Raw genomic sequence first — 15,623 nt, 5'->3', positions numbered from 1 at the left:
TTAGGCACAGGTCCTTTGACTTTACAGCCAGCAGAAGTTATAGGAATCTATCTTCCCAGCACTGGAACCCTGGGCTGTGTGGTCTGGCCTGGGCCTGGGGTCACTCAGTCCCAAGGTAACCCTCCTGATTTTTATCCACCATATGTGAATGTAGGACCATCTGTTTCACTGCTGCTGTACTGCTTCTCTTCCCCTCCTACCCATCTGGATGAATGTGGCTTCTTTAAATCCTCAGTTGTCAGACTTCCATACAGCTCCATTTTCTGACAGTTCTGGGTGTTATTTGTTTTGAGGTCTAGTTGTTATTCTTTCTGTGGTTGTGTGAGGAGGCCAAGCATGTCTGCCTACGCCTCCATCTTGACTAGAAGTCCTTCTTTTCTTATGCTATAACATGACTTTCCTAAAGTACCTACGGATGGAAGCTGGTCGCCAGGGGACAGGGAAAGGAGAGTGGCAGGAGGTTGACAAGATCACTAATGGTCAATAATTCAATCAATCATGCTTGTGCAATAAAGCCTCCATAAAAATCCAAAGGATTGGGTTTAGAGAGCTTCCAGGTTGGGGAACACATGGAGATTTGGGGTGAGTGGCACATTTAGAGAGAGTTTAGAAGCTTTGTATCCCCTTTCATATACCTTGCCCATGAACCGCTTCCATCTGGCTATTCCTGAATTATATTCTTTCATAAATAGTTTCTGTGAGTTATATGAGCTTCTCTAGCAAATTAATTGAACCCAAGGAGGCAGTCACTAGAAACTCCAATCCAGACAACCTGGACTTATGATTGACATCTGAAGTATGGCTCGGGGAGTCTTGGACAGCTGAGCCCTTAACCTGTGGGATTTGACAGTATTTCTAGTGTAGAAAGTGTCAGAACTCAGCTGAATTATAGGACACACACCTGAAATCTAAGAATTGCTTGGATGTGTGGGTGACAAACCCTCACATTAGAATAGAATGCAGAATATTATCAGGCTATTCAAAATCAGTGTCTTACATTCATTTCTAGGTGAACTTTATTTGATGACTTCTTGTTTCTATAAAAACCCTCTGAGTTAAATTTCTAGTCTTTTTAGTGTAAACAGTACACTAGCACTTTAGTGTAAGAAATCCACTAGCACTTAAGAACTGGTATTTCAAAATGTGATATAATTACTCTCTTGTTATCACAACAGTGGCACTGAGTTTATTTTATCTTAATATCTATTCTATCTATCTATCTATCTATCTATCATATAATTTTCCTTATAACATCACTAGAGAGCAGACAGGAAAAAGAAATGTAACCTTTTGTTAATTGAAATGATTTTGCTTAGGATCTGAGGAAACATCTGAATATCTTTTAGCTATCAAAACCTTAGTTGAGAAGTCACATAAGACTTTTAAAAAATATTTTATTTATTTATTTTTAGAGGGAGGGGAAGGGAGGGAGAAAGAGAGGGAGAGATATATCAATGTGCGGTTGTTTCTCATGTATCCCCTGCTGGGGATCTGGCTTGCAACACATGTGCCCTGACTGGGAACCAAACTGGCGACCCTTTGGTTCACAGGTTCTATCAATCCCCTGAGCCATACCAGCCCGGATGCACATAAAACTTTATTAGAGTATTTTTATACCTTATTTTCCCAACAAATGCTTATCAAACACCTACTAGATATATAAGGCATTCTGCACCAGAAAAATGGTCTGGGAGTAAAAGAAAAGTAATTCTAGCACAGTACAATGCTTGCTTTCACTATTACAGACCTGTTGGAGAAAGGGCGATAAGAAGCCAGGCTTTTGGAACAAAAGAATCAACGAAACCAAGAAAGAAATGGATTCTGTTGAGCTTTACCTGCATGCTTGTTGCGTCTGTGGCTGATTCTTGGTGTGGATGAGCCATTTCCCCGTGGCAGAAAAAGGGCAGCACCTTTGACAGTCAGAAAGCTCTCGCTGATGCTACAAATAAAAAAGTCAAAAGAAAATAAATTATTTAAGAAAGGAAATTAAGGACTAAGTATGGAAACTCACTTTGGGATTACTCTCTCTTACCCCTTCCAAAGTCCCAAATTCATGTGATGAAGTAAAAATAAAGTCAAAAGAGACTGTGGTTACTCACATAGTCCTGTCTACTATAGACCATTTTTATGAAACAAAACTTAATATATTCTTATATGCATTAGATGGTAGAAGTTAAGAGTGAAGATTCTGCAAACAAACAAACAAACAAACAAACAAACAAACAAACAAACGGTAAAGGTTCTGGAACCAGACTGCCAGGGTTTGAATCCTGGCTCTGCTACTTCTTGCCTGAGTGAAAATTTTTTGGCCTAAATTCCCTTATGCATAAAATAGGGATAATAAAATGAGTTGTTGTGAGGAGTCAATAAGAATATAGCTTCTTAGAATGGTGCCTTTAGTAAATATTAGTTACTATTTTTAGATTTGATGACCAATATCAGTTATTATTAATAGATCAGATGTGAATGTTACAATACTTAGTTACTAATAATAGATCCAAAGTTTACCAAAAAAATACATTTAAAATACACACCACACTACAGTGTTACTCAAAATTTTACTTTCACCAACTTGCATTCCCACACGCATTGAAAAGTAGTGCATGGGAAGTGTATTTAACCCATGGAATTTGCCCTGCATGTTAACTTCGTCCTTCATGTGAATGACAGTTCAACGGAAGTGGGGAATTTTTCCACTCCTCAGAATAGAGGCTGTTCAAAATACAATTGCTAGTGGATATCCCCAGCAAACAGAAAACATATCTAAATTATTTCATATCAACAGACCAAGCCTTTCAATGTTACCCACAGAATCTGAAAAGGGATTGAACTTTGAAATCAGTAACGGCAAAGTTTTGAAACACATAATGGAGGGTTCCAAGTATGCTGTTAAGTATGTATGCTATTCAGGGTTAGCTAATGTACTGTAAATTAAACTGCCTACTCAACATTTCCACTAGGAAAACTAATTGGCATCTCAAACTTACATTGCCAAGCTAATCTCCTGAGTCCCCTGCGAACCCGATCCCTACCCTTATCCATTTAAGTTGCTTGGGTCAAATATGTGAGTCATCATTGATTTCTCTCTTATACTACAACAATATATATATATGTAATCCATCAGAAAAACCGATGAGCATTACTTTTAAATAAATGTTGAATCTGCCCACTTCACTCCATTACCACTCTTACAATGAATGGTCCACGGCACCATCATTTTTTACTTAGACCACTGTAAAAAAGATTTTTTTAAAAGCTTTATTACAGAAAATGTCATCCATATGCAAAAGTAGATGGAATAATATAACAAACCCCTGCTCATACATTTCAGCTTTAATGCATGGCCTACCTTGTTTCTTTTATATCCTTCTCCTTGTCCCTGAAGTGAAACTAATCCCAGACACTGTATCAACGTAAAGCCTCTTTACTGGTCTGGCTGCAACCAGTTCTGCAATGCTACTATCACTTAGCCAAGAGCAACCAGAATGACTTAAAATACATAGACCTGTATGTATATTTACGTATTTTAAATTTACAGAAGTATATCATACAATGTTACTTCCCTGCTTAAAACCCTCCAATGGCTTCCCTTTGTACATAAATGAAAGCTGAAGTCTTTAGCTTGGACTTCTAGGTCCTGTAACATCCAATAAGTTCCTTCTCTGATCTTGTTTCATCTCCCCTTTTGTTTACGCAATGCCTTCTGTTTTTTTTTTTTGTTTTTTTCTTTTTGTATTTCAGGACCCTTCTTAGGGCCTTTGTGCTTTTTGTTTTCGACTTGGGACATGTTTTTCCTGGCCTGTCACAAAGTCATAGCTCCAGTATCATCTTTGTCCCCCTGCCACCCAAATCATACTTTAGCCTGTTGTTTTGTTTCCTTCAGGATATTTATCATACACTGAAATTATATTTATTCACTTGTATAATTGATTGTTGTTATCTCCCTATAATAGAATATAAGATACATGAAGAGCAAGAATTTTAGTTTGGTCAGCACTGTATCCATCCTCAACACTGGAAACAGGTGCTCAGTAGGTATTTGATGGATGAATTCATTCATCCCATGGTTTCTTGCAGACTTTTATATCTGTCTCATCGCTGCAGCAGGAATTGTAATTTAAAACAATAGAAATTCTGTAATTTCACATGTAAAAATAATTGCTATAGAACTCATATGGCAGATTAATGGACTATCAAATACAAGTGTTTGATAATAAATTAATTGGCAAATGAAATTAAATCACCTCTATATAAAGTTGTCAGTTGTTCCCTCAATTTTATACTTTAATCAAGTGGCATGAAGCTGATAAACATTTGATGTGACTTGCCAAATACATTGGAACATGTCTTCTAAAAACAAGCATGAATCCACAGCCACCACTTTAAAATTTGCATGGCGGCTGGGAGGGGCTGCCTTTATTTTGTTTTGTTTTCATCTTTAAATAAAGCATTGCGCTCTTGTGGTCTGTTGCACAAGTCTTGTCTCTTGTTACATTCGTGGTATGCACATGTCATCCTGCTGCGGGTCACTCTGTTTCACTCATATTACGGGAACAACCTAAAACAAAATGTCTGAGTGACAGGATGAGTGGGGTACACCACAGACAGGAAATGAAATTCACACTTCTGCCAACACAGCAACTACCTGCTTTACTAAATGAAAATATTTTAAAAATAAAGATTAAATAGTCTACGTATCTTCAAGCAAAGTTACAGCTGTGGGAAACTTTGGTTCCCCGTAAACAAAGTAGTCTCTACATCTACAAAAGTATATTTGTTGTGAGCTTAAAACAACCAAGCACACTTCAGTCATTTGTTTTGTGAGACAGAGGTAGTTTCTTTTTGACAAACACTAATTTAAGAACTAACTTCCTGGTTTGGGGAGTTCTGTAATACTGTTCTTAGATACATTTGTTGCTTTGTTTTAAAGCATATCTAAGTGTATTCTTTAAAATGTATGTAGTGCTTTCACAAGGGGATGGTTGGGTGGGGGGACAAAGGCCTTGCTTAACTCAAAGATACCTGGAAAATTCCTGATTATAAAAGAAAGACCAGAAATCAAACTCGTGTATGGTATAAGGAAAAAGATGCCTTTCTATTTACACAAATCTCAATAAACTTCTGATAGAACAAAGTGCACAGCAGATCCAGCTAGGTACAGGTACTGAGTATGGGCTCGCAGGATCATGGCAGACATATTCCAGATGGTACAACTAATCTTCTTTATTTGGTGGCCCTAGGCAATGACTCCCCAGGTATCACAGAAGTGGCATACATTGTTGGTCACAAGAAATGAAAGTGTGGCTGGTTGCAAAAATCCCCTATCATCATGGGAAAAAAGTTAAAGCTCTAAACATGCTATCAAAGATGCAATGGCAGCACAGTGCCATGGAATTAAAAAATAAAATTTGCAACTACCAGAGTTTAGGTGAATCAAATTCAACTTTCAAATTAAATGGTTTATTTGCATATGAAGAAAACTATATGCAAATTTAACCACATGTACTTCAATGTAAGGTAAAAGCTTAGTGTATCTTGCTAGAACAGCAAGAGACTAATTTATATAAATATTAATCTTTCTGAAATAGCTGCCTGAAAGTTCAACTGACATATAGAGTTGGTCTCTAATTAAAAATTTAGAAAGGTAGGTAAAAACTTTTGCAACTTTTCTTTCTTTTTTTAAAACAGTTTTTTTTTTGAAAAAAGACTTTACTTATTTTTAGAGAGGAGAAAGGAGGGAGAAAGAGAGGGAGAGAAACATCAATGTGTGGTTGCCTCTCATGTGTCCCCTACTGGGGACCTGGCCTGCAGCCCAGGTATGTGCCTTAGACTAGGAATCAAACTGGTGACTTGTTGGTTTGTAGGCTGGCACTCAATCTTCTGAACTTTTTCTTAATTGACCAGTTCTCTAGAGTCTGGCCAAGAAAAAGGAGTTCTCTTGTAATTCTATGGAGCCATCCATATATGATTTCAGATGTCTTAAGATAAACACAAACCGAAAAGAACGTAAAACCCCTATATTAAGGAAAACACAAGCCAAAATGAACACCACTACTCTCTCGACCTAAAGATGGAGAGTAATTAGCTGCTTGATAAGATAATGACACAGGATCTTAATTTCTCTTCTTTATAGAATACAATGAAGAATACCTATTCCTTTCTTGCCATAAGATCATTTGCTCATCAGGAGACTCATCCGTAGTTAGAAATATGAAATGAGTTAATAATAGCTAACTTAATGAGATATCTACTCTATGTTAGACACTGAACTAAGCACTTTATTATTATTATTTCATTTAATCTTCACAACAATCCTATGAAGCAGGTACTATTTTTTTTTACCCCCAACTTACATATAAGGGATCAAGGGGCTCAGAGGTCATAAGTTATTTGCCCAAGGTCATACAGCTAGTAATCCTTAGAGTGAGAATTCAAACCAAGATCTGATTTGAAAGTTCAGGCTCTTAATCATTCTCTACCATGCTGTCTAGTTTCATGATATAGTGTTATGGAAGATGAAATACAATGTCTCCCTATAGAACTTTTCAACAGAATTTAAAAGTAGAGTACAGGAATAAGAGAAGAGATCTGAAATCCATACTGATCTCAATTCTCTTCCATTCTTTTTTTGTTCCCTCTAACAGAGCCATGAACAGAAAGACTACATTGCAGGGAATGAAGAACATCTGGATGAATCCAGGTGGGCTAGACAGTAGAGAAAAGAACTGTAAATTCTTTTGGGAATGATAGTAGCAATTTCGTCTCAAAAATGGAGGATAGAGTACTCTACTTCAAATAAATACAGGGAAGTACTCTGTGCCAATCACTCTCAATCAAAACCACATCCTAAAAGCATGAAATGTGTTAACTGGAAGTTTCTTCTCCGGCAAACAATAGAGGAAAAGGTCAATTAAGGGAAGAAAATTAATGAACTATTCTGAGGTTGGAATAATCTTTGAGAAATATGGCCAGAGTGATCACCCATGACCAGCAGGCAGGCCAAGGAAGCAAAAAAGCAACAACACCCCTGGCCAAACTGCTAAATATTAGTTAAACAGACATCTTCCTGTTTTACATGCAACACATAAGAAATGGATTATTTTACTATGGGAAATGAAGTCCCAGAAAGTAGGTATATTACTTTTGTTTCAACATTAAAATGAAGGAAGTAGATTTTTATGTTTATAATGCCAAACTCTTGAGTCTGATTGGTATTAATTTTTCACCCAATGGAAAAAGCAAATCCATTTCTGCCTGCAGCCAAAATTTATAGGTACATTATTATGTAATACTGATTGCACACAATATAATTGCACAAGGTGAGTTGGTTGCCATTTATATAAACTTCAAATACACATAATATAAACTGTTACAGTTTTGTTTTGAAGAATATTCATATAGGGGAAACTTTCAAATTCATTCCACCCTCTTAACATTCTCTCTTTTCTGATAAGCTTTCTCTGCTTATTTATTTGTTTAATTTTCAGATTAAAGGCACTAAAGGAAGCTTCTGTCAATCCCATTAGGTGGAAAAAGTTCATGTCCCCACTTAGTGTGACCATAACACATAAAAAAGAATTTCATAATAAAAAGCTTCAAATATCAGATCAGAGGCCAAAGGACTACAGAGCTATTAATACTAGTGCCTACTGAAAAAGTTTGGCTAAATCCCCAAAACAGGAAGGAAAAAGTCATTGTGCCTTGAAACATGGCTGCAAAAGTCAAAAAGCACACTACCAGGTAATAAGAAAAGTTTGATTCTGTAATCCTAAGGAAACTCAGGTTACAACGAGAGACAATTCAAACCCTATTATCTGTAATTAAACAATCCCCAACCCACCCCAATCTGCAAGACACCTGGCTACACGTTCAAGTGAAATATTAGAATGGCAACTGATACCTTGAACCCTCTCCCCCATGGCATAAACTCCTAGACATATGCCTATGAAACCAGGCAGAATTATTTGTCTTTTTACCAGCAAACAAGTAGAGGCTGGGGTGCATTAGCAGATCAATGATTGGCAAAGTAGAGAAGAGCTTAGGACTCCAGTTCTTACTCATTAACTATAACCACAGACCATTTTAGTTCCAGCTAATCTTCCACTTAAACTGTTGCACAATGCCCAGCACAACTATCCTCAGATGCAGCTGTTTTTCCCCCTTCCTACTTTTCTACAATCTAAGAAAGAAAAAAAAAAAAGGTCTGTCTGTTCAAGGCTGAAGGACAAAGTCCATCAGGACTAATCTCTCCTGGTCTTTTCCCTATAGACTATAAACAGAAGGTAAAAAAAAAACACCCAGAATTTTTTTTTGTTCATTTAGAATGTTATCTTACTGATAAGATCTTAAAAACTACATATTCAAACATGTTTTGCCTCAAAATGAACATTTTAGAAATGTTCAGAAACAAGCATAATCTAGGATCATTAATTTTCACCATTGGCTATACACTTCAATTTCATTCTAAAGTCTAGAATAGGACACATCTGAATTGATATTTACTGTTTTGGGCTGTCCAAAAATAGATCTCTCTTCCTAATCTTATCTTAGTCTCCCTTGGGGGAATTCCCCAAATGTGCATGATTTTGGTGGCTTCCAACTTTGAAACTGAAAAGGGGCCTTGCAGGAAGCTGGCACGTGGTTTAGGACTGGCCATTTGGAAACTCTCCTCTGAATTTTAGGCCAGTGACCCAAGGGAGGAGGGGAAGTGAGGGATAGTCACATTCACTGTGGGGAGAGTGGCAAGGTATAGACCAGTCTGCCCCTACTCCCTGGCTTTCTTTGAATGCCTTTGGCCCTGCCTATTCTCTGTGTTTGGTGGTTTGGCCTCCCATCTATTAGGTAAGCTCTGACATCCTTCTAACAAATACTTTAAGATAGTTAAAATTCATTTCTGAGCTTGCAACAGAGAATTTGATACATTAACTGAAGTTCAGAGAATTTAATTACTTGCCCCTAGTCACACAGCTTATAGTGAAGCCTAGACTCAGCCCCATGTCATCTGACACCCACAGGGGCACTTTAATCCTTTATCCTGAGTTAGCTATTACTACAACAGGACAAACTGCTAATACAATAATTTGAAGCAGCCAACAGTTAAAAACACATCTGGTCAGTTCATCTGAAAGAGAACAAAGGCAGGATTTCATTTCAAAGCCTGATGTGATGTTTGTTCTATTTTTCACAGCATCCTGAAGATGAAACTTAGGTTTGAGTGGGGAAAGATTTAGAAATATTCCCATGAGACAAATCCTCTCATAATGATTCCTGAAGCTGCTTTTTTTTGTTTCTTTAATAAATTTCTTGTATATTAAACATTGCAGTAACCAGAGGGGAAGGGGGATGGGGATAACAGGGGGACAAAGGGTCCCCCTGGAACATGTCATCAAGGAACATGTACAAAGGACCCACAGACAAAGCCAAAGGGGCAGTAGGATTGATGGATGGTGGGAGGGGCAGGGGAAAGTGGTGGTGGGAAAATGGAGACAACTGTACTTGAATAACAATAAAACAAGAAAAGAAAAAAGAAGGAAATAAATAAATAAATAAATAGAAATATTATTCTTAAAAAAATAAACATTGTTTTTAAAAATTTGAAAACTTGTCCTGGCTGTCCCAAAATAGATCTCTCCTTCCTAATCTTATTTTAAGTCTCCTTTTGGGGAATTCCAATGATTTTGGTGGCCTCCAACTTTGAAACTGTAAGGGGCCCACCTTTAGGGTTTATCCCCACTTAAGGTGCATACAGGAGGCACAACTGATCAATGTTTCTCCCTCACGTTGATGTTTGTCTCTGTCTGTCTCCCTCTCGCTCCTCCCCATCAATAAGTATATCCTTGGGTAAAGACAAAAAAAAATAATAATAAATAAAAACTAGATGCCTAAAACAAAAAGCTAGAAGACCATGGGGCCTACGCAGCAGGGCAAGAACAACTACACGGGAAAAAAAGTGGATACCTGCCCAGTCCCTGGTTCCTCTTCAGTCTTTTCAGAGAGCAAGTCTTTCCTTCTAGATACTGTCTGGTCACACAGCCACTTGACCTCCTTTCAGGGATCTAAAGTTTTCAGCTTTTGGCTTGGGGTTTCAAAAGTACTACCACACAATGAAAGGCCAGACCCAGAGGGCTCCAACTGTAGCAGGTGGGTCTAATTCAGCACATTTTGTGAGAACAGAACAGATGTAAAATCATTTTAATTTCTGAATACTTTTGAGAAGAGAACACACGCATTCCTGACCCAGGTTGCCACCATTACTGGACTTGCACTGAGCAGCCTGGACCCAAAACACTTTTGAGTTTGGGCTAAGGCTCAGAATGCAGGCCTTCTCATGACCTCACTACTGCCTTCTAGACTCTCTCTGCAGCTGCCCTGGCAAGCCTCAGCCTCACAGTAGTCATTTCAAAACACCCTACTCACCCACCTTCAAAAAAACAAAAACAAGCAACCCCCTCATCCCCCCACAAAAAAACTAGGTGCCCATGAATGGACTTGGTCTGAGGCAACTTCCCAACACAACTGATGGTAGTCTCCTGGTGAATGGCAGTGGTGAGAGTCTTGTTTTGAAGAAGGTCCTCCTCCAAGGGGAGGAGAAACTGCCTCAACCCTAAGGAGCCTATTTTCTTTGCAGGCTGAATTAACAAAGCCTCTCAGTCCTGTGGCCCTAAACTCTAGACTTAAATACTTTTCTTTCAAAGAGGTAAAACGTAAAAGTTGTCTAGACCAAAAAATAAATGACCCGAACAGTTCTTTCTGAACATTTAAAATACTGGATGTACTGGTTACCAAGAGACATGACCTACATTATTCGGCACTTAATTTAAAATAGTTAGTAGGAATTAAACTAAAGCAGATTAACTAAAAAAATTGTTTAGCATTTGAAAAATCATTCATTTGCACGATTCAACAAATGCCTTTCCAGGTATTTGAAACACACCTGTGGAAGGAATGCAAGTTGGGCTTTTCAGCACTTGGCCAAAATGTCAAACCCTTCTTTCAGGTCATTTCTCTTTCACCTTCACTCAAAACTACTTGTGAGGCTGAGGCCAACTTCTATTCTTTGTTATTGTCATCTTCTGACATCTGTGTCACTACCTTTTATTTACCCTCTTTTCTTCCTCAACCTTCTTTCCTTTCACTGATTCCTACTACAATCTTAAGACTCCATTTAGACTTCTAATTCCCAGAGTCCCTTTGGAGTGATTTTTTAAAAGATTTTATTTATTTATTTTTAGAGAGAGGCAAAGAGAGGGAGAAGGAAAGGAAGAGAAGCCATCAACCTCTATTTGTTTTTTTTTTCTTCCCTAACAAACCTACTACCTTCATAATACTTACTACAGCTTAAAATTATGTGATTATTTGATGAGTTATTTATTATATCTGAGCAACAAGCTCGTTGAACAGGGCCAACTGCTTTGTCTAATGTTCTCTCTCTAATGTCTAGCATAGGGACCAACACTAAGTGAATGTCCAGTAAAAATTTACTGAATAAATGAAAGGCAGTACAATACTGAAGGAGATTATAAAACTATGCCTCTGGATGCCACAGCACCTCCATGGTCTCAGTGACAAAGGTATTGGAAATGACAGCAACAACACTGAGCTGCCTCAGCTGGGCTCTTCACACCTCCAGAGAGCCGCGCCCCCATTCCTTTCCTTTTCTATTCCAAAGGCTCTACTCTCAATTCCCATCACAACTCCTGTTTTCTTCAATTCTCCAGTTAACCTGGTATCTACAACATCAAGATAATGGAAGCTGATGGTTTCTCCTAATTACTTTCTCTCACCGGCAGACTTACATTCCTTTTCTAATCTGAGAGAATGATGACTCATCTAGCTGTTAAAAGTTGTCCCTTTCATTTGTGTCCTTGACTGCATTCCCTGGTCTTCTAGTTTTAAGTCAGTGATTCCTCTCTCTAGTGACTGCTCTCCTCTGCCTAGAAACATGCTCAAGTCTGTTCTTGCACATCCTTAAAATAAAACCTTATTTGACCCTATGTTTCCTTCTAAATTCTTTTCCTTTATTACTGAAATTTCTTAAAAGTAAGTCTATACTTGCTGTTCCCATTTTCATCCCTTGCCAGTTATTTCTACCCACCCCCATCTTGCTTCTGTCCCACCACTCCTTTGAAACTCCTCCCCATCTTAAGTTTGCCAATGATTTCCCAAGTAATAGACCCAATGGACAAAAATCCTTCAGTCTTAGTTTAACACCATTTTCTCATCTTCATTTTGCACCTGGAGCTTTGATGTACACTGGCAAATCTCTTTCTCCTTTTTGAGACTCCCCCCACTGAGCTTCTAAGACATTGAGTTCACTTGGTACCTCTCTAAGCATCCCATTTTGATATCCTTTGCCAGACACTGAACCCTCCCCTACCTTACTCACTGCTCTTAAACCAGAGAGAGAATCTGGTCTTCACAGTGCTTTGAAATTCACTTACAACTAATTGTAATTGAAAGTCAAAAATTTTTAGCTTCTTTTTATAGATGAGAAAATCTGAACACTTATGTCCCTTATTCACTTATGACCCTTATTCACACTTAGCAACAACTGGCCAGAGCTGAGCAGTAGATGTCCTTTGGGATACCACATGGTGATAAACACTGGAGAAAAACAGAGTGGAACAACAGGGCGCATTGCTCTGTACATTTGTGTTGTAGGGGATGGTCAGGGAAAGTCTGATTAAGGTGATATGTGAGCAGTAGGAAGTAAGGAAGGAAGCCATGTTACTTCCTTACTGTAAGTGGCTGTTTGGGAAAAGAACATTAAAGATAGAGGAAGCAGCAAATGCAAGGCTCTGAGGTAGAGTGTACTTTGCTGGTTTAGGAAACAGCAAGTGAACTTTCAATGGCACTAAAGTGTCACTAACCAGCCATATGTGGCAGAAGATCAGAAGGGAGGACAGGGGGTATAGGTTTCAATGTCTCCATTTCCTGATCTGTAATTCACCTTCCAATGCACTACCAACTGGGATTTTCTTCTAGTTGTCAAATCCAATGGCCATTTTTCAATCTCAATCTTTCTTGATCATTTGGTATCACTGGCAACCTTCTAACTTCTTACTATTCTTACCTTCTTAGTATTCCTTTTATATGTCTGACTATTCTTTCACATTCTCATTTGTGGGCTCCTATTCTTTTGTCATCCTTTTAAATATGTAAAGCCTGGTGCTTCACAATCACTGTCTGACAACAACTCTAGGGACATAAGTCATTCTCCATTTCATGCATGAGGAAACAAAGGTTTTTGGGTTTTTTTAAAAGATTTATTTATTATTAGAGAGGGAAGGGAGGGAGGGAGGGAGGAAGGGAGAGAGAGAGAGAGAGAGAGAGAGAGAGAGAGAGAGAGAGAGAGAGAGAGAGGGAGAGAGGGAGAGAGGGAGAGAGGGAGAGAGGGAGAGAGGGAGAGAGGGAGAGAGAAACATCGATGTGTGGTTGCTGGGGGCCATGGCCTGCAACCCAGGCATGTGCCCTGACTGGGAATCGAACCTGCGGTGCTTTGGTTTGCAGCCCGCGCTCAATCCACTGAGCTACGCTAGCCAGGGCAAAACAAAGGTTTTGAGAGTAACCTGCTTAAGCTGAGGACCCTTTACACAATCAGTATAAGAGCAGGGTTCAAATTTTAGGCCTACCTATTTTCAAGGTTTGTATGTTGTTGTTTTTAAATCTATTTCACGGCTTTTTAGCATTCTGGGTTCTTTGCTTGTTCTGTACAATGAAGTCCCATTGTAACCTACTTACCAGAGTATCAATAAGGTTCAAAGTGAATTCTCAAATATCAGAAAGTCAAGGTTTTCCTTGTTTGTTTGTTTGTTTTTAAGTTGTTAGTTCAGCGCAACTTTACTGTAACCTGACAAGTAATTCTCAAAATTCATTGGCCACAAAAATGTAATCCAGTCTGTAAAACACAAGTCTTTCAATTTTCCTCATTACACCATTTCTTTCATAGCTGTTCACTACCTTATCAAGCTAAGGAAATGAAACAATTTGCCAACAGACACTCTTAAAAATCTCTCAAAGATACTAATTCTCAAATATCAAACAAGAAAAATGGAGAAAGGCATGACAAAAATAAGTTGAATCTTCGTTTTCATAGCTGTTTTAATTCATATTACAGATCCTCTTGGCCTTGTACTAATGCATAATGAAATCCAGGAGGAACACTTGCCAGTGCTTGAGTTCTGACACTTACAAAAGCAGTTACCGTTTGTTAAATAGTAATAATGCTGCTGTTGCTGATGATGGAGAAGTAGGAGGAGGAAGAGGATGAGAAGAAAAAGAAAAACAAATATCAAAAGGCAAAGTTCAAAGGAAAATTTAATGGGTTGACAAAGATAAGGGAAAACAGAAGGCGAGTGGCAGTTGCAGGCCTTAACTAGCTCAGTTTTTTAACCAATGCAAAGTTCCTTGCTTCCTACTCTTCCCCCTTACACAATCATTTCAGAATTGCACCACTAATACAGATGAAAAATTTCTCCATTGGTTCATTGCAAATTTAATGTACTGAGTATTCTTGATGTTGGATCTAATATTTAAGAGTTAATTTATTTTTCAAATTCACCAAATGAGCATTCTTAGATAAATTTATGAGGAAGCAATAACCCACAGCCCTTCTCCCCCTATTTTCCAGATAGTATTTAAGAAATCAGACAGCTAGAGAAAAAGAGATCACATGTAGTATTTTGCAATATTCTAGAGTACAAAGTGAAGCAATGAGAATTCCAAACATTTCTGTTAGGATTAGGAAAAAAGAGGAAAACATTCAAACCAAAGTAATCCAAAAGTAAATTTAAATTTCATATGTGTTTTAAATGTGTTAGAAGAAAAAACGTTAAAGCATCACATATTTGCTTCAGTAAGAACATTGCAGTCTAATTCCAAATCTGCTGCCTGAATTGTTTTAAGGCACTGGTTGAGCTAGGTCCTATGAAATACCCCAGATGGCAACTCAGGACACAGGAAAATATAAGGAACAAAAGGAAATGATTTTAACTGCCAAAGGCAAAGTTTTTGTACAATGATTAAAAGGAACACTGCAACCCTAAGGAGGGTCTTTCTTTTTCTCACATGGCAATAGCTAGTGAGGCTGTACACAAGTCTAACAGACTTCCTTAGTCACCAGGGAACTCTACACACCACAGAGGTCCATCCTTTAAATGTCGAACCACAGGGGACCGTGACTTCCAAAAGGAAGGTGGCTTAAGATATTCAACATCTAACCATTCTACCAAAACAAGAAGACATGGTCCATTTAGTTCTTCTTTTTTTGTAAAACAAGAAAGGAAAAACAATGAGAGACAGAGATGTGGCCTCATTCACCATTGTAAAGAGGACAAACTGTAAGACGTACAGACATCTCCGATAAGCAGACAACCAGTTACAACTGAAACACTGCTACTCATGTCAGATATTGGGAGAACTGAGGCTTGCAACACAGAAAGGGCAAGAGAATGTAGATATGTTTTTTTTCTTTGGCTATATAAATAGATCCAATTATTTACATTTACTATGATATAATACTAATATATGGACTAATTTGTGTTTTTTAATTTACCTTTATTTTTCTTGTATATTTCTTTTCATCTATTAGGGTAAAGAATATATATTCTATTTCTATTTTACAT

General features: G+C 38.0%; 1 protein-coding gene across 4 annotated transcripts in view; it reads right to left on the bottom strand.

Annotated features, from left to right (window-relative positions):
- Nucleotides 1–15,623, bottom strand: part of SSH2 (slingshot protein phosphatase 2) — a 249,703-nt gene that overhangs the window by 64,623 nt on the left and 169,457 nt on the right. For all 4 annotated transcript variants that reach the window (XM_045837587.1, XM_045837588.1, XM_045837590.1 and 1 more), the window contains one exon: nt 1,836–1,939. In XM_045837587.1, the coding sequence (XP_045693543.1) occupies nt 1,836–1,939 (104 nt within the window). The remainder of the gene's footprint in view (nt 1–1,835; nt 1,940–15,623) is intronic.

The sequence above is a fragment of the Phyllostomus hastatus genome, unplaced genomic scaffold, assembly GCF_019186645.2.
Source record: "Phyllostomus hastatus isolate PE091 unplaced genomic scaffold, TTU_PhHast_1.1 phas_contig_210, whole genome shotgun sequence".
Lineage (NCBI taxonomy): Eukaryota > Metazoa > Chordata > Mammalia > Chiroptera > Phyllostomidae > Phyllostomus > Phyllostomus hastatus.
The sequence above is the reverse complement of the archived record's forward strand: the minus strand, read 5'-3'. Positions and strand labels throughout refer to the sequence as shown.